Raw genomic sequence first — 17663 nt, forward strand, 5'->3', positions numbered from 1 at the left:
AATGAGACAACTGGAGTATAGGCGACAAGGATGTGCATTGCGGCCTCGTGGAAAGCTTACGCGCAGGGCAGCAAAGTGATCCAAGGGAGGGTCAGCGGCAAACGACACATGTCCACGGACGTCTGTTGATTGATAAGAATGTGGATACAACAACTCTTCGATTAAGTCCCGTGAGGTGTGTCTCGAATGGCGCAATATTGTTTCAAGAATGTAAGTTTGGGAGGGCGAGCAAAGAAAATGCCCGATTGTATTGGGGCGCGGATTCGCACGCCATCATGGCGCAAGGTGACGAGACATGGGTGCGGCCTTCTTACCTCCCCGATATTGCCTGGCCTGTTTCGACACCTGTTGTAGGTACCGGACAGCCGCCCGTGCTATGGCCCGCCGTGTCCGTGCTACCGCGGAACTTCGGAAGCCCCCACTTCGGCCGAACTCTTCACATGCGTGCTCAACGAGAAGAGCCGTTGCATCTTGTTGTCCTCACCACAGATATGTTATCTGAGTTTGAAGATGTGAATGTCGCGCGAACTATGACTCTTCTAGGAGTTGTACTGCAGAGTTTCAGGGAACATCGTGCCTGAGTTCTCTTAACCCCGCAGCAGCTCCAAATCAACTCGGTAAACCGATTGCCGAACCTACCGAAGATCGTTCACAGAAATTGGCCGAGGCAACGAAACGAAATCGCATTGGGCCGAATGAGAGTTTTCTTTCCCAATAATTTCACTAACTGCTGCTTGGCTTGAATACGGACTTTTAAGAAAGAAAACAAATACCGTCGCATCCTTGCTGACGGTGCGAAATGGACTCATACTCGGGTCCTCGTGGGTCCTCGTCCTGTGCCGGCCCCAATTGACAAGACCACATACTTTTCCTGTGTCTGCGCGGCTATATTTCCCGTGTTCTTAAGTACCCCTACCTTGTCGATGACGATAGTAGCGATGATAAAGATAGTAGCGACGACGACGACGACGGTGAAGTAGCGTGTAGCCACAGGAAAAGTAGTCGCTCTACTACAGGCGATTGACCCCCATTCACTTCTCGTGTGATGTTTCTGCAACACCAAGCTTCCCGACGGACTGAACAAAAGTCCCAATATCCTGTTCGTAATTCACACCAGACTCCGATCCCAAGAGTCTAGGTATTAATAGCTCGACAGTGACAAGCCCAGCTTCCCCGCAGAACCAGTCTGGAAATTGACCCGGAGTTCCTGTTGCCCCGTAAGACACAAGCACGCTAATGAGCTCAACTGTGTTCTCGTTAACCAATTTGAGATGCCTAGCAATTTCTCTCACTTGAGCGTGGTTGTCCCGGTGCTGTTTTAGCAAGAAGGTTGTTTCTGGCCGAAAGTACCTTTGCTTGGCGGCGTCCAGAGCAGAGAACCCATGACTGTTTCGTATCAGAGGATCGGCGCCTTTTTCTAAAAGCCGTTTGACTGAACTACATGCTCCCACCAAACTGGCCATATAAATCGGAGCCATCGCAAGAGGAGAGAAAACGTCATTGATTTGGTGTGGAGCATCATACTTCTTAAGCAACTGGACGAGTACTAGGTCAGGCATCTCGTGATGCCTGCAGGGAAAGCCAGCCTCTGTGATATTAGACAAGGCTAAGTGCAAAGCTGAAGATGGTTCCTCGGGAGAGAAAGCAGTCCGAGATCCGCCTGAGCCCCCTTTATCGGGTAGGTTCAAGAGGAACTTGATCCTTTCTGCCGCATTCCTGGTTCGCATACGGATCAACCCTCCTAGGAATGTCCTATGGTTGCGGGCCACCCTATGGTTCTCAGCACCTTGATCGTATAGATACCGAGCTACCGTCAAATTACCGGAGTAAACGGCCGTCTCAAATGGTGTCCTGTCCAGGGATGGCGAGGTACCGTCGATGGGAACTCCCGTTTCCAAAATGCTGCGCACGGTGGAAATGTCGTCTGACTCCTTGGCGGCTCTTACCAGGGAACTGTCTCCCCATCGACCTAGAACTGTCGTACTGGCTCCAGCTTCCAGTAGTGCTTTGACCATTTCGTGATCACGATGATTGATGGCCATGAAAAGAGCAGTTTCTCCACCAAAACCAACATCGATCTCCGTATCAAATCCACAATCCAGACCAGCAAGCATGACGTCAGCTGCACATTGATGAAATGCAACAGCACAAACGGCGGGCATCTTGGTGCAGCCTACTTCCAAAACAGCATCCGTGGGAGCTCCGTGGCCGACAAGTAGAGAAATAGTGTCTCTCGTCTCATCCTCAAAATTTAGACCGTGTCGTAGGAGCCGTGACCAACGGGAACTTCCTTGTAAAGGCCCAAAGAGGGGTCGAATGAATACCTCCTTTCCTTGGACCATCGGCACCGTGTCTAACACTCCTTCACTGGCCCCTGGGCTTTGTAGAATCCGACAGAGAATCGCCGAATGACACATGTAAGATGCCATCTGCAAGGAATCCAATGGCACCGAGTCGCTGACCTTACAATCTGCACGGAACAGAGGGTCTGAACCAACAGCTAGCAGTGCATCAACTGCTGCCAGATTCTTCGCTGCGACTGCCCAGTGCAACGGAGTCCATTCTTTCGTGGCATTGGCAGGTCGAGGAAATTTCTCAAGTACTCATCCCGCACATACGTAACTGCAAGTGCGTTCGGATTTCCACCTTGCTTGTGTAGCAGGTGCGCGATAGGACCCGTGTCGGAATCGGGAAAAAACACAGAGCCAATGCAACGGAAAGATACCCGAGGTGTCTCCTATGCTGGCATCTGCTTGCTTGCTGACCAGCAGCTTGACGATGTCCACTCGGGCAAGTCTACATGCAACTAGCAGTGGGCTTTCACCAGCTTGCGAGACTGGCTAGTTTAGCAACTGGGGATTGTTGCGGATGAGTTCTTCCACCATGCCCCCCCTTTCGTGGATTATGGCCAATACCAGTGACTGCGATGTGGAAAGCTGTCCCTCACATTGCCCGTCAACGACTGCCTGCTGTGACTGAAGGAGACCAAAGCCCTCGGATTCCAAACGCCTCGTCTGGCTTACTTCCTGAGCTGATCTCCAAGACGAAGCTGATGCCGCTTTCAGCTTTTCAAGCGCCGTGTCACTGCCTAATTCAGCGGTTCTTTTGAGCCAATCGACCCACAGGCCCAAAGGTACCGTAGCATCTGGGGGTCCTGGGGGTCCTTGATGGTCGAAAATGTTGATGAGCGTTGTCTGTGCTTGCTCGTGGCCCCATTTCGCGGCACGGAGTAGGAAGTCATGAGCCGTATTAATGTCGAAACGAACTCCAACACCATTGACGTGAGCAACAGCAATGCTGAATGAAGCAGCAGCTCTTAGCTTGTCGTCGGTGGAGGTGGAGCAGATGGACCCCAAGCTCTGACCGAGGTCTTTCTGGATGCGCTTGGGCGTCTTTTGGTAGATACCGGCAGTATTTCGCAGCTTGAAATGCTTCAGCATACCAGTCTAATCTGGTGACAAAGTAGACACTGGGGCACTTACATCGGGAATGAAGTCTAAGCCACGTCGAAAGTTGAGTTTGTCATGGACTCTGTTTGCTCTTCAGATTAGTTTCTGCTTATGCGCCCTTGGTTACTCGGCTTACATTAGTTGCTGGGAGCTTACCGCTGACGCTTGCTTTGAAATAGAACCTGAGTCGGGTGTCAGACCTTTCAGGTCGACTAAGAACGAAACGAAAGACTTGACAGAAACCTCAGTGCTCTCTTGTTGATCTGGGGCTCCACCACATGCCTGAACAAGGCCACCCATAACCCGCTTCTCAATGAGATTATAGAGAGAATTCTCAAAGCTATCGCCCTGCATAGCTGTTTGTTTATGAGGAGAAGCATCTGGACTACCTGTGCAGTAGTATCGTGGAGTTTCTTAGCATCAATTGCCAGCATTCTAACCGATCCATAGCCCGGCGGGAGGTTTCCGATAACTCCTTCCGCGAGCCTGTGAAAAACGGTAAAAAACACATCCGCCGGTGTTCCCTGGATGATAGGAGTCTTGGAAGTGAGCTCCCGAAGTGAGTCGAGTGCTCGTTGTACCGGGGTACCATCCCCAGATTCCGAAGGGGCAGATTCGAGAGAGCTTGCTGCATGTCTCAAAACTTCGAGTAGACTCAAGAGCCGATCCATGGATTGAAATCGTCTGCTGGGAGATGCTTGCAAACTGTAGCGCCGTATTTTACAGAGTATCATCAGAGGTAGATCATCATTTTGATGGCTATTGAGTACGCGCAAGGGGATGAGGGTTGACATGATACCCGAGGATTTCATCTTTCGTAGATTATCCTCGAGTCCTTCAGTAGGAAAGCTGTCATAGAAGGCCGAACCTGACTCGAAGATGGTGAGCAAAGTGAGGCCATAGCAGTAAATATCCAGCTGCTCTAGGTAGGGCGGACGAATGTTCTCTCCGTATGACTCAGGAGCACAGAAGAACTCCGAGTGTCCGATAATATGGGTATCACCACTGGAGAGTGAAAATCCAAAATCGGAAAGTTTGACGATGAAGCTCCTGGTCTCGTGCCTGCAGACCAGAAGGTTGGAAGGCTTGACGTCGCCGTGAATAATACCGCAATCATGCAGCGCCTTGAGGCCTTGAGCAGTGTCGATAGCAATTTGAATTTGGCCAACAAATGATGAACCGCCGCCCTGTTGCTGGAATGTTTTCAGGCTTCCGTGCTCTGCATATTCAAGGACCAGAGCGGGCATTATGCGTGGTACGCCGGGCAAGGGCTCCCCAGTGCCATGATACATGACAGCCAACAGTTCAATGATATTGTCGTGTCCTTTCAAAGGCGGGTGGCGTAGAATCTGTAGCTCAGTGGCCGCGTCCGCGAATGCACCGCTGTCGCCTTGTGCTGTTGCGAAGCTGGCTTTGGGATGCTTGACAATGACGAAGTCCCGCCCTTTAAGAATGCCCTCCCCCAGGCCGCTCAAGAATGATGAAGTTTTGACTTTTCTGACATCGAAAGACCCGCCACCGATTGTTACATCTTCAAACGTGGGGAGAATATTGGTGATGAATGGGTGTAGGCCCAGATTGGTGTCTCCACTGAGGCAAACACTCAGAAATCCAGCAAAGTGAGGGCATCTCGAGCTTCCACCAATATTGTCGGCATTGCTCCGGACGAGCGAGTCATCTATGGGGCTTGGAACGGGTGCTTTCTGCCGAAATGTCGGAAAACCACTCTGGGAAAAGTCCATGCTTCGTAGTCTGCAACAGTTTGGTCGGCCAGAGTGCTTGGTTGAGCACCTGAAAATGACAGCGGTTCTTAAAGTGCAGCTGGGGAACGTCAGCCTGCAGGTGGTTTTCAGCTTCTGGCCCCGCACCACCCGAGCTGAACACAAACACGTCATATGATCTCTATGATTGAAGAAAACATGATCCGATAGGCCAAGCGAAGGATGAACCCTCACAACTTGTGCATATACGGACACGCCACAATCTTTGAAGAAATCACATTTTCCCTCAAGCACAACACTCCTCACAACGTCCAATGAATTCCAGATTGGCGTTTCGGGCCTCGGTATTGGGGCCTTCAGCGGTATTCTCGATGTTCTGTCGTCTTGCAATAAGCTTTACGGGATGTGGCGAGCTATGCGCGGTCTCGACAGCCATTTGAACATCCTTCGCGCAAAGCTCCTGTTGCAACATGCCCTCTTGGAACAGTGACAGCGGGACTGGCTCATATTTCCAGTCACTCCACGCCAGACCCAAAATGTCAGGAGGCAAAGTTTGGTTAAACTTCACGAGCTTGCAATCATCGAGACGTTGAACGCGACTCACTCCTTGCTGCAGGATCTCGAACCCCTCCTGCATGCTACATCACAGAATGAGAAGATGAAAACAGGAATGATTGCTACTGCGAATCGAATGATATGGGCAAGCAGCAAAGCCTTAGACAGCCAGAAGATTTTGGACCAACTTGAATCTCTGCTGGGTGGTCTCTACCGACTCCTTCCAGCCCGAATCCCGAACACTGAAGCATCGCAAGTCATCCTTTCCATCGAGGATATGACCGACGACATGGAAACCGCGGAAACGCTTTCAGGCACTGAAACTTCAAAGTTACAAATCGCAGGCCCTACATCTATATTTGGATGCTCGATATTGCAAAAGGCTATTAGCTTTCGAAATCTCAATACTGAGCTCGAACAAGACCTCAACAATCGTATCAGCAATTTCATGCACCAAAGGTCAACAAAGAACCTTGCCATCAAGGGATCGCGGATTCAAGTCAAGCGAAATGATGATATATCAGCTGGCTTTCGAAGCTTTGGAATTCTTCATGGGAAGGAGTCCGTCATCATCGAATGAAAAACGTACGACACTAGTTGGCAGGGCCAGAAAGGCATCGCTCTTACTGGCAGAATTTTCAACATCTCCCATCTTCTCAACTCCGAAACGAAACCAGTGGAGCTTTTAACGTTGAAGTGCCTTGGAGTCTTTGATGACCCGGAACGGAACGCGTACGGATTCGTATTCCGTTTACCCCCCGAGGGTACTTCGTCCTTGATCGAAGCCGAGATGGTTTCGCTGAAAGCGTTACTGGACACGCCAAGTCCAGAGAACCTGCCGACATTGGAAGATCGATACAACGCTGCTTATGCACTTTCACTGTCGCTTTCAGTCATTCATGGAGTGTCGTGGCTTCATAAAAGCATACGAAGTCACAACGTGTTGTTTTCTGTCTCAGCCAGCGGGCGGCCTTTTTGGTCTCGACCTTATGTTGTAGGCTTTGAGTTTTCCAGACCCAACAGCGTCGATGAATCATCAGAGAAGCCGGAACAAAGCGCCAGGTTCAATGTTTATAGGCATCCAAAAGCGCAAGGAACGCCTGGCGAGGGATATCAGAGAGCATTCGATATCTATAGCCTGGGTGTCATACTAGCGAGCTTGCGATGTGACGCCCGATGTGGAAAATGTATAAAGATGGTATGGGATCCGAGACATTCCAGAAAGCATTGGTCAGTAAGGTACATGATTGGGTTGCGCACTTGATGGGCTCACAGTATTCAAACGCGACGCTCACATGCTTGGGAGAAAACATTGAGAATGGCCAAGACCGAACTGTCCAGTCATTTTACATCAATGTTGTGGAAGTGCTGGGGCGTGTTGTAGCTGAAACTACGTGAGGTAACTACCCACTTTTTGAGCTATTTCATATATACCAATCCAAGCAGGCAAGTTGAGCCGTAGTGTAAGCTCCTTATCGTCCCAACCCTGATAGGCGATGTATTGTATGGAGATGCAAACTGTAATGAACCTTGTGTCAGTGAGGTTGATATTTTCGGACCGACAACCTTGACATTTATCATGGGCTTGTGCGCTGAAAGCTGAGACAAACGCCGACTCGGAACTACTGTTACGCGCTCCCTACTTCAATACATCTCGGGGTGGGAGAGCTGTTGCTCGTGAGTTGGCAAGATATATGAATAGCATATTGAATGAGCAGCCTCCTAAAGCTATTGTATTGTAGCATATAACGCAAGAGAAAACTAGTCTCATGGATGCACATCCCATGCAGGCCACATCAAATGACTTTGTCGGGCGTCTCTGGAGAGGATGATACAATACCTGCCTCCGCGTGATCGATCGGGTGACCTTTCTTCGCTGCACGAACCAAGGCCGGATTCTCAGCCTTGAGCTCAGCAAATTTCTTCTCTGCGTCCCAGTTCCAGATGCTGTCGCTGGCAAAAACGAGATCCATCTCCTCCAAAGTGCGCTGGTTGGACTCTGGATATAGTGCCCAAACGATAACGATGCAGAGAACATTAACGGCGCCGAAGAGGTAGAGGGTTTTCTCGTTAAGTTTCTCGAAGATCGTTGGAAGAAGCAGTACCTAGGTTGATCGTCAATGAGTAAACAGGGTGAGTGGTGTTTCTTGAGGATGCTAACCGTCCACCCATTTCCGATAGACCATCCAACAACACCCCAAGCATTACCCTTCGCGCGGACTTGAAGCGGGAATATTTCGGCCGGATAGAGCCAAGGAACAGTAAGCCTTCAAGAGGTGAATGTAAGTATGGACAACTCCAATTAGATGCGGGTTCGACTGACCATGTAGCACCGAAAATGGCAGTGTATAAGAAGACGAAGAATGTTGCAGCGCCACCGAGTCCAGAACGATTCCCGGGGTCGGCATTCAAAGTTGCGCGAGCTAATCCGCCGGCACAAAACATGCATATTCCTTGCCCGGCTGCGCCCCAGTACAAAGTCCACCGCCGACCAATGCGATCAAGAGTGAATACACAAATCAGGGTCGCGAACTACCATCGATTAGTCAATTGAAACAAAACGAACAGGAAATGAACAGATTGTTCACATACCATATAAGTAATGTTGTTGACACCACTAACCCAAAGGCGCTGTTCAGAGCTTATACCAGCAATGGTAAAGATCGTAGGCCCATAGATTGTGATGCCGGCAATGCCAACCCACTCCTGAAGAATCTGCAGCCAAACCACAAGCTGCACGCGACGAGCCGTGTGCAACTTTCCGGAGCCCCAGCCAAAGAACATCGCAATATAGCTCTGCTGCTTGGCAGTATCATGTTCCAAAGCTTTGATGTTGATGATATCCTGAAGTTCGGCCTCGGCGAGCTCACCGTCTTCACCTTCATTACCACGGAGTCTCCCAAGAATAAAACGGGCCTCTTCCTCACGCCCCACTTTCACGAGCCATCGTGGCGACTCGGGCATGAACCATATCATGAGAAATAGAGCAATCAAAGGGACAATCTGAAACGCAATCGGGAATCTCCAGATGAAAGAAGACGTAGGGTCTTTGTACTTTGATGTTCCGCTGAAGAACTGTTAGTTCAGTTGACTGTCCTTGTTTCTGTAAAACCCACAATTGCAGCCAGTATGCAACAACTACACCGAAAATGTTCAGCGTGAATTCCATAGCCACGAACATACCTCGTGAAGTATGGGAGGCGATTTCAGTTGCCCAGACAGGCGTGATAGCGTTTAGCATGCCGGTGCCGATGCCGTTTAGGACTCGAGCTGTGGTCTTGATCAACAATGGTGATGCCAATATGAAGAGAGAACGGCGAGTCCTTACCACAAAACATCCAGTTCGCATTCTGAGCAGCTGACTGCAGGGCAGCTGTAAGAATGGACCAAATGCAAGCGACCCCGATAGTTTTGAGCCTTCCGTAGCGATCGCCAAACCAGCCACCAATGAGGCAGCCTACAAGTGTTCCGGGGAGGTAATACACGGCAACCTGGCGCTTAGGGTTAGACATTGCAATATGACAATATGGTTGAGAACTCACAATTCCACCTTGTAGCAACGGCTTGTCTACCACGACAATTTGCTCGTCTTCGTCCCAATGGCCGAAACCCATGAGCTCAGCATAATTCCGCGCGGTGTTCACTCCTCCCATCAGTCCTTGGTCATAGCCAAAAAAGAAGATTGAAACACCGGCGACCAAACACACAGTGTTCAGTAACGAGGCCTTGTAAAGCCTGTTGGCGACGTTGTACCGCCCGAGGCGGCCCGGAATGCTGGACATTGTGACAGCTACTTGCACTGTTGGAATGGGAAGCCAGTAATTTGTCTTTCTGTTGGAGTGCGAATTTCTCAATTCTTGGAGACGAAGAGATGATGTGTGATCGGCTCACGGGCAATGAGAAACGGCAAAGGTCGGGTGAAGGCCGGGGCATTTTCCGAAGCCTGCAGCGGGGGCGGGGCATGGCGTTCATTCGCTCCACCGAACAAGAGTCCGCAACGGTTCGGGGGGACAATCATTTCTTTTTGTGGCATGATCAAGTGATGCTATGCACCTATGAGCAGTGATCCAATTCGCACGCATAGCAGTCCGGGCAGAACCCCGAAATCCCCGATGTCGCTGAAAAAACACCCCCAATGCACTGCGTGTTAGAGAAGGGTTCAGTGACTGACATTGTTCATCTTCATTAAGCGATCCAACGGAACAGATTAGCCCCGCTACCCACGATGTCGAACCCGCTCAAGAGTCAAGTGAATCGGTTTTTGACTAGCCCCCGCGCCGAACGTCGGAGCCGGGGAGGCCCTTCTGTTGCATGCCTTCTGGTTCGGGAAGTTTGAGGCGCAGCAACATGTAGGAGGTGAAATCATCGCGAAGGGTACTTTTCGAAGACGCCCATGACGTCAACTCATCGTGTTTGGCTTTGTTTTGCTTTGCAGCATTATCTGCGTGAATGTGGGGCGGCGGTCGTGTGGAACAACGCGTATTAAACCCGGAAAACACGCAGCGCATTTTCGCCAAAGAGCGCTGGAAATATGTGGTAATGAGAGACGAGCGGTCAAAACAATATTGCGGCCGCGATCTTGAGATAAGAAATAAAAACGCTGTCAATTCATTTTGGTTGCGGTGCACTTCTATTTACAGCCGGATGGTCGGACGTAGGCGTGGTTCTGGGAACCGCCAGCAGAGTTGCCAGAAGCAGGCCCTTGATAAGTGCTGAGCAAGCTGCAAGATGTGGAACTGCCCTGGTAGAATGATGCAGCAACGCAAGCTGCATTTGCGGCACATTTTGAAATGCAATCGCCCAGGCTAGTGGCATCAACATAACCAAGATAATCTCCGGAGGCCAGCCTGCCACAGTAAATTTGGAATCTCTTGGAGCTCGATGTCAAACAATAATTGTTGTTAGTAGAGCACGTCGGGTTGCTTGATGCCGTGCCGGCACATGCTGGTGCAGGGCAGGCAGAGCAAGTTCCAGGAGAAAACGATGTCTGGCAGCCAAACCCGCAAAAGTCGCTTGATGTGCCACAATATCCGTTCTTCGAGCTGCAAAGAACAGAAGTCAGTCATCTTTGCTACTGGACCATGAGGAGCCATATTCCATGAACTCACCAACACGTCCCTGATGGACAAGTATATCCGTTTGAGCCACCGCAGCTATTATCTGGGCTTGTTTTGCTGCCCGTTGCCGCGGGTTTCGCAGCGGAAGTAGTGGCGCCACCACCACTCGACGCAGAACAGGTTCCGAAGGAGCTTTGGCAGCCAGCAGCACAATGATCGCTTGACGAGCCGCAGTATCCCCACTGACTGCAGCAGTCGCCAAAGCTGCTTCCTTGGCAGGTGAACCCCGCAGTCCCACCGCAAGTTCCATCCTGGCTTACTGATTTCCCACCGACGGTGATCGAGCTGCAATCTCCGAACTTGGACTGGCAGCCGTTGAGGCAATGGTCATCTGAGTTACCACAGTATCCCCACTGACTGCAGCAGTTGCCAAACGACCCTCCTGTGCAGGTGTACGCGTTGATGCCTCCGCATGTCCCATCCGGAGAAATCTTTGTCGAAGAAGACGATGTTGTCGTGCATCTGCCAAACTTGGACTGGCACCCGGCCCCACAATGGTCATCGCTGACTCCACTGTCGACGGCGTCAGTTGCTGTTCTGTGAAGGCTCATCTAGTGCAGAGCATGTGCAATACCTACCACCAGTTGTATTGACTGCAACACAATGAACCGGGACATGTCAGCCCTTTGGTGCCTCCACAGGTGTTGTCAGTCGAGACGGCTGCTGCTGTAATTCCCACCAGAGAGAAGAGCGCGGTGACGATAGGGTTGACCATTTTCTCCTACGCACGATGTGTTTCGTAACAGAACGTGTAAATCTTTTGATTCTGAGATAAATGGTCGTTCTTGAGTCTGATCGATAAAGGAAGTGAGGATGGGATTCAATGTGAAAGCGACTGGCTTATAGCGACTTATTACATAACTGGCTATTTCTATGGTTGCTGCTTGCGAACAAAGGCATTCCAACGCGTCTATTGCATTGCATCGACACGGTTCTGAGGACATGTCATGATTGTCTATCGTGCGCAGAATTTAAAATTTGCTAAGTCATGAACTTTTGGTTAGCTACGATGTCTCTTACGCAAGTGGCTAGTAGATAGCCCACAGCTTAGCGTTCGTTTTGGGTTTGAGATGCCAGCTTGATTGCTTGCAATTGTCTGATGTCTCGACGTATCTCCACGCTAGTCCTAGCTGGTGACTGGCATTTTGATCCGTGCTTATTGTGTGAAATCATCGCTGCTTCCGGCGACTTTGTTTTCTCCTCTGTGGTATGGGAAAATAGACATGCATGCCGTTGATGTTTAGGATCATCATTAATTACATATGAGCTCCTTCATTTCCCGGCAGACGCCATTAAGTCGCCACGGCCGGCCCGGTGGCGCAGATCCGTTCCTGTCTAGCGCAATTGTGTGTTGTACTTAATTGAACTATCCCCAGGACGTCGGTATCGACAGTACTGTACCTAATCTTGCGATGATAACATGTTGACAAAAAGCCATTTGTCCCTGTTCTAGTCTACTTGTACTTATTTGAAGTTAGGTCGAAGTGCTCGATATGTAGGTCTAATGAGAAAGTGTTGCAAGAACAGCGAAGATGTGACTGATTTTCGTGCAATAAGTCAACAGCATTATTAATCAGCTCCATGGGATCTTACGAGCCTTGACTACAACACGCTACATGCACCATGATAGCAACCTATTCGCTCATAAGTGTCCCCAGAAATGACGCCTGCAATGCTATATTTGTGCGCTCCAATCTTTTATGGGACTAGGATCTAACTTCAGGACGTCTTTTAACAGTGTTCCCCTAACTATCCGCATATCAGCAGCTTTCCTTGAAATCTCTAGCAAACAGAGGCGCGTAACAATTCCTCATTAGGAACTCTGCACTCCCACCGGCAATGAGACGCTACACAATAACCCATCCTAATGTTGGATTGCACACCAGGCCGAGTAGGCCCAGTCGAATGGTCGGTTGTGTTTTTCCTTGGCCTAAAAAGCAACAGCAGATTTCAGGTCTTCGAAAGACCTTAAAAACCACAGAACCCCTAGACGCCGGTTTAAATGTGTTTGACATGATCGCACGAAGCTTATTCAATCAACATGTACTTTTCGTTTATCATTCTCTTTACAGCTTTTCCTTTCCTGGCTCTCGCCTTGCCTGGGATCTCTGACGTGCCATGGGCCAACGTAACGATCTCAGCTTCCCCCGACCGACGGTATTTGTACGAAACCAAGACTGGTCGGCCATTTTTCTGGATTGCGGATACGAACTGGGAACTCTTCCATAAACTGAATAAAACTGATGTCGACATCTATCTTACGGACCGCGCTGCCAAAGGCTTCAATGTAATTCAGGCAGTTGTCTTATCTAAGTATAACGTCACCACTATACCGAATTTCTATGGACATCTTGCCATAGATAACGCAGATGTCACTCAGCCCAACCTGCAGTATTTCGAACATGTCGACTGAATCGTTACCCGCGCTGCAGAGTATGGAATTCTAATCTGCTTTGTTCCAACCTGGGGTCGGTATGTCAACTGGGGATGGTATGGCACCACCGGGTACAAACTATTTGACAAGGATACCGCTGAGTGGTTTGGCCGATTTCTGGGTAATCGGTACCCCGGAATTCCAAAAAATGATGGGCGGTGATTCAAACGGTTTCTGGGCGAACAACGTACCTCAGGCTCGTGCGGCCTGGCGTGAGGATCCCGAGTCTGACCCCAAATCTCATCTCGGACCGATTGAAAATACCAGATCAATATGGGCAGCCATGATGAGAGGATTCATGAAAGAGGAAGCGAAGAAGGGTTACGACGCGTTCGTCACGTTCCAGCCTACCAGCCCTTGGATAGCTGACCCACCAACCCCTCTGCCATACGGACACAACGTAAGGAAATAAACCCGTGTCAAGAATGCGTTCTAACATACCTTATTGCAGTACATCAACGGAAGCTTGGGGAGCTTAAGTATGGATGCCGTTCAATCGGGGCACGAAATGCCGGATCCCACCGGCGTTGACTCTGCCTTCACTGTCCTTCGGCCGTGGGATTCACGCAAGAACTACGAAAATATCATTCAAATGCGAAAAGAGTTCTCCGGCCCTGTGATGGACGTCGAGAATCATTACGAGGGAGCTCACGATTCGTTCAACACAAGCAAACGAGTATGGAATGAATCGGATGTCCGGCATGGCTTCTACCCTGCGTTGTTTTCTGGGGCTTATGGGATCACATTTGGTTCTCTTCCCGTCCAACAGTCATACGAAAACATTTCTCTCATTGCTGGACCCGAACATTATATGCCACCGCAACTTGGGCTGTCCGAGAATGCGAGTTGGCATGATGCGCTCGACTGGCCTGGCGCAACTCAAACTGGATATGTCGGCCATTTGCTGGCGGATTTGAGAGATCGTCAATTCAAAAATCTCACTCTCGTTCGCGAATTGATATCATCACCAGCAACTTCAGCAGATTACATACTAGCATTCGAGGCCGATCGGTACATTGCGAGCATGATGACAATCGGCCGCTTCTGGGTATATAGTGGATGGGGCGACGCTTTTGAAGTTGATATTCAAGCCTTAGCGGCAAGATGGGATTTGACTTCTGTAAGCATGACCGTCAATTGGTTCGACCCACGAACGGCTGTACTCACGAATGCGGGAACGATTGACTCGTCATCAACGGGCGGGAGGATGACTTTCACGCCTCCAAGTCACGGAGGGATAGATTTTGACTGGGTATTGTGTTTGAAGGCTGTCTGAGTACTGATGAAAGAGTACACGAAAAACCACATTGGACTGGGTTGGCTCAACGCTGCATCGCCGGGGAAATACAAGGAACATTTCACGAAATATCTTATTTCATCTAGATCTACCAAACCTTTCCAGCCCCAGAGTGTTCACTCCGGGTCTGTCTGGACATTGCATTGCTCATAGACTACCTGCAACTTCAAGGCAGTAGAAAAATATGTGGAAGCGGAGAACTCTCTCGAGGTTGTAGGCACTGTATGGACAACACCACTGCATCAATTTCGTAAACTCCATAGAGTCATGACAAATATGTGTTGCATTGGTCATCAAGTGCCATTCAGGTAGGTCACCGCGAGGGGTCAATATATTTATCTGCATCCATACGGTACACTACCTGAGGGCGGGGCAGGCTCAGGCATAAAACTACCGCTTCAACACTCAGCCTGCCAATGGACTTGAGGTAAAGTCGATTGTACAACCTCTCGGCGCCGAGATCCAGGTATATGATCTACCAGGCTGACAAATCTTCCGGGAGTAAGTCTACAGCCAACGCCCGATTAAGCCAGGGGTTGCATTTGAAAGCTTTCTTGTATATTTTGTGGATTGGCCTGTTAGTATTGTATCTTATGAGATACTTTGGACCTTAATCAACCAAACAAGCCTGACTTACGACATGGGAGTTCCAAAGACGTCACTTATACCATGGGATCCTTTGAACGCTGATCATTTTCAGCGGATGTTTAACTAAAGGGTTGCATGCGGCTCGCGATGCGAGGAGATTCCAGAATGGAGAAGTAAAACCATTATGAACCAAAAGTGATTTTACTGGATCGTCTGTTCTGTCTTTCCTCCAGAATAAATTCGGGTCCAGATGCTGACGTTTGGAAGACACTCGCCGATGACATCCCCCAGCGAGACGACCTGCTTGCAGAGCATACTAGTCAGTACCCGAATGTAGGCAGAAAGGCTATTGACACCCACAGATGACAGTAACGACTGACTCAAGACGCCCAGGAGTCTGTTGAGCTGACAGATACGGCGAGTGCGGTTCTCCAAACATCTCGCAAACCAACACACCGACCCTTCATCCCCGTCGGCCATATTGCCCTTGAGCTGCTCCCCGAGCAAAACAAGCGGTCAAGTCTATCATCTCCCACAATTTGGGTGATGTCTCTATATGTCTCATGGTTCGTAGACGAAGAGAAAGCTGGACACATCTCATCGGCTACTGCTAAGCATATTAGGGCTCTCCAAAGTGCTGGCCTTGGCCGCAGTGCAATGGCCCAGATCGAGGATCTCGCTAAATTCCCGCCATTCAATCATGACACGATCGCGCTTGACACGGTGCAGAAAGACTTTCAGTTGTCACAGAATAAGTTTGGGAAAACCCCTCATACACCTAGCAAAGGGATCCGCACAAGCGAGGAATGGTACACACGTCAAGGATACCAGGCCATCGCAAGAGTAGATAGAGGATATATTTGGATGGACCCTGAAACGCAAGGGCATGTACCAGTGCCACTGGTGTATATGATTAAGAAGCTTGTCTAGACGCATAATGTCGGATCAGATTGCCTGTGAGAATCGCATAATCTGCTTCAGCATGTTACAGTAGGCCAACTGCCATATGGCGTACGCCACAAAAAACCAGAGTTTCCAGTAGAGCAAAGTAAATGAGCAGATGTCTGCTCCAGCTGGTGCTTGAAATCAGGCAAACAGTCCATAATGCCGAGCCTCATCTGCAGCACTTCTTTCCGCGGTGTTTCTAGCTTCCTTGAGTAGGATTCTCTCCGCATCCCAGAATGCCGAGGGAGCATTTGCGTCGTTGACCTTCCATTGTGGGATCCATGAGGGCTTCAGGGCGGTAGGCTCCAGATCTTCGGCGCTGTTCCGAACTTGCACGAGAAAGGTTCAGGGTTTGGTTCACCAACCTTGACGTAGCCAGGTGATGAAGCTCGGCTAGACAACGGCGATAACTAGCCTCAATCAAAGGTCGGCCCATGTCTATCATCATTGCTTTGGGATGCCCTAAAAGGCGAAAACAGGATCCAATTATACTAAATCATCTTTCCAAGGAAATAAAATCACCCTATTCCATCACGCCCCTCAAGAGTATCCTCCTATTAATCCTATATGTCCGCCACACACAGGCTATCAAGAGGCTCGATCAACTCACATGGTTCACCCGCGTTTGAGTTCTTCAGGAGGTCGGTCTTGCAACCAAGGCCACGGCATCTTGGGGCGACCATCATGTCGTATTCAGCGAGATCGTTGTCTTCATTCACTTTGCGATAGCAGACGAGGATCTCGTTAAACTTCTCGGATAGGAAATCCAAGATGTTATATTCCGCTAACCGTACTACGCCTTCTAGAACGTGTTGTCAACATATGATAAGATGGGATCTTGGTTGGACACCACGCCGGTCCTCAACGGCTTCGGGAGGTCCTTGAAGGCGGACTGCGCCATCGATTTTGTGCTTTTTTTCTTTTTTCGAGGCGTAGAGTCGGTTTAACGCTACTAATCCGCAGAGATGACGCTTGCGTCCGGCACCTCGGACTGCTTATGCTGCGTGCCGTTCTTGACAATTAAATTGGCAAGTGCTACACGTTAAAGGCCGTCTGTGGGAAACCGTCGAGTCGTCACCAAGCCAGACGATCGTTTCGGTGGCTTGATCTTAGATGATGGTATGGGATTTACCTGGTGCGCCGTCTCCGTGTCGTCGGATTGGTTAATGCAAATGGCATACGCTCATACTATCTCCACGCGGTCGGCTCTTCTAATGCGTCGAAGGCCCTGCAACAGGCTGAGGGTGACATCTCTATAGAAGGGAGAGCACTTGATGCTCTCAAAGTTGATAGAATCTCCCAAAACGTATGACAGAGCCTTCCCCTTGGGGGCTGAATGGCAACGGCGACAAGATCACAAATCAGGGGGTCAGTTCGCTGGCCCGAATGGAGGTGAAGTAGATGGAACTATCGACCGGGAGGCAGCGCATCATACTGACAAGTGACAAGGATTGTCCTGCACTATTGTGATATTGAGATGTTCCGAGGCTGATTACCTCGACGACTGTGTCGAAAAGGTTTTACGTGCGGTGGGGTATGAAAAGAGCCACTAGACAT

General features: G+C 49.8%; 4 protein-coding genes and 1 pseudogene across 5 annotated transcripts; 2 read left to right on the forward strand and 3 right to left on the reverse strand.

Annotated features, from left to right (window-relative positions):
• Nucleotides 1–2840: 2840 nt before the first annotated feature.
• GCG54_00012712 (uncharacterized protein) lies at nucleotides 2841–3803 on the reverse strand (the record flags this gene model as incomplete). The annotated part of the gene is made up of 2 exons (XM_045412586.1): nucleotides 2841–3431; nucleotides 3606–3803. The coding sequence occupies 2 exons, from the start codon at nucleotides 3801–3803 to the stop codon at nucleotides 2841–2843; spliced, it is 789 nt and encodes a 262-aa protein (XP_045267291.1).
• A 1659-nt stretch (nucleotides 3804–5462) lies between these two features.
• Nucleotides 5463–7120, forward strand: GCG54_00012713 (annotated as a pseudogene). Its single transcript has 3 exons — nucleotides 5463–5656; nucleotides 5714–6290; nucleotides 6330–7120. Coding segments are annotated over exons 1-3 (1562 nt in total).
• A 401-nt stretch (nucleotides 7121–7521) lies between these two features.
• On the reverse strand, nucleotides 7522–9507 carry GCG54_00012714 (Sugar transport protein MST3; the record flags this gene model as incomplete). The annotated part of the gene is made up of 7 exons (XM_045412587.1): nucleotides 7522–7830; nucleotides 7887–7992; nucleotides 8049–8257; nucleotides 8318–8792; nucleotides 8842–8995; nucleotides 9054–9216; nucleotides 9268–9507. The coding sequence occupies 7 exons, from the start codon at nucleotides 9505–9507 to the stop codon at nucleotides 7522–7524; spliced, it is 1656 nt and encodes a 551-aa protein (XP_045267292.1).
• An 848-nt stretch (nucleotides 9508–10355) lies between these two features.
• GCG54_00012715 (uncharacterized protein) lies at nucleotides 10356–11393 on the reverse strand (the record flags this gene model as incomplete). The annotated part of the gene is made up of 3 exons (XM_045412588.1): nucleotides 10356–10767; nucleotides 10834–10984; nucleotides 11081–11393. The coding sequence occupies 3 exons, from the start codon at nucleotides 11391–11393 to the stop codon at nucleotides 10356–10358; spliced, it is 876 nt and encodes a 291-aa protein (XP_045267293.1).
• Nucleotides 11394–15213: 3820 nt separating this feature from the next.
• Nucleotides 15214–16091, forward strand: GCG54_00012716 (uncharacterized protein; the record flags this gene model as incomplete). Its single annotated transcript, XM_045412589.1, is given in 5 exon segments — nucleotides 15214–15278; nucleotides 15291–15356; nucleotides 15395–15494; nucleotides 15555–15727; nucleotides 15785–16091. 5 exon segments carry the CDS (start codon nucleotides 15214–15216, stop codon nucleotides 16089–16091), a joined length of 711 nt encoding a protein of 236 aa, XP_045267294.1.
• Between the last annotated feature and the right edge of the window lie 1572 nt (nucleotides 16092–17663).

Source organism: Colletotrichum gloeosporioides (genome assembly GCF_011800055.1).
Source record: "Colletotrichum gloeosporioides strain Lc1 chromosome Unknown consensus_24, whole genome shotgun sequence".
Taxonomy (NCBI): Eukaryota; Fungi; Ascomycota; class Sordariomycetes; order Glomerellales; family Glomerellaceae; genus Colletotrichum; species Colletotrichum gloeosporioides.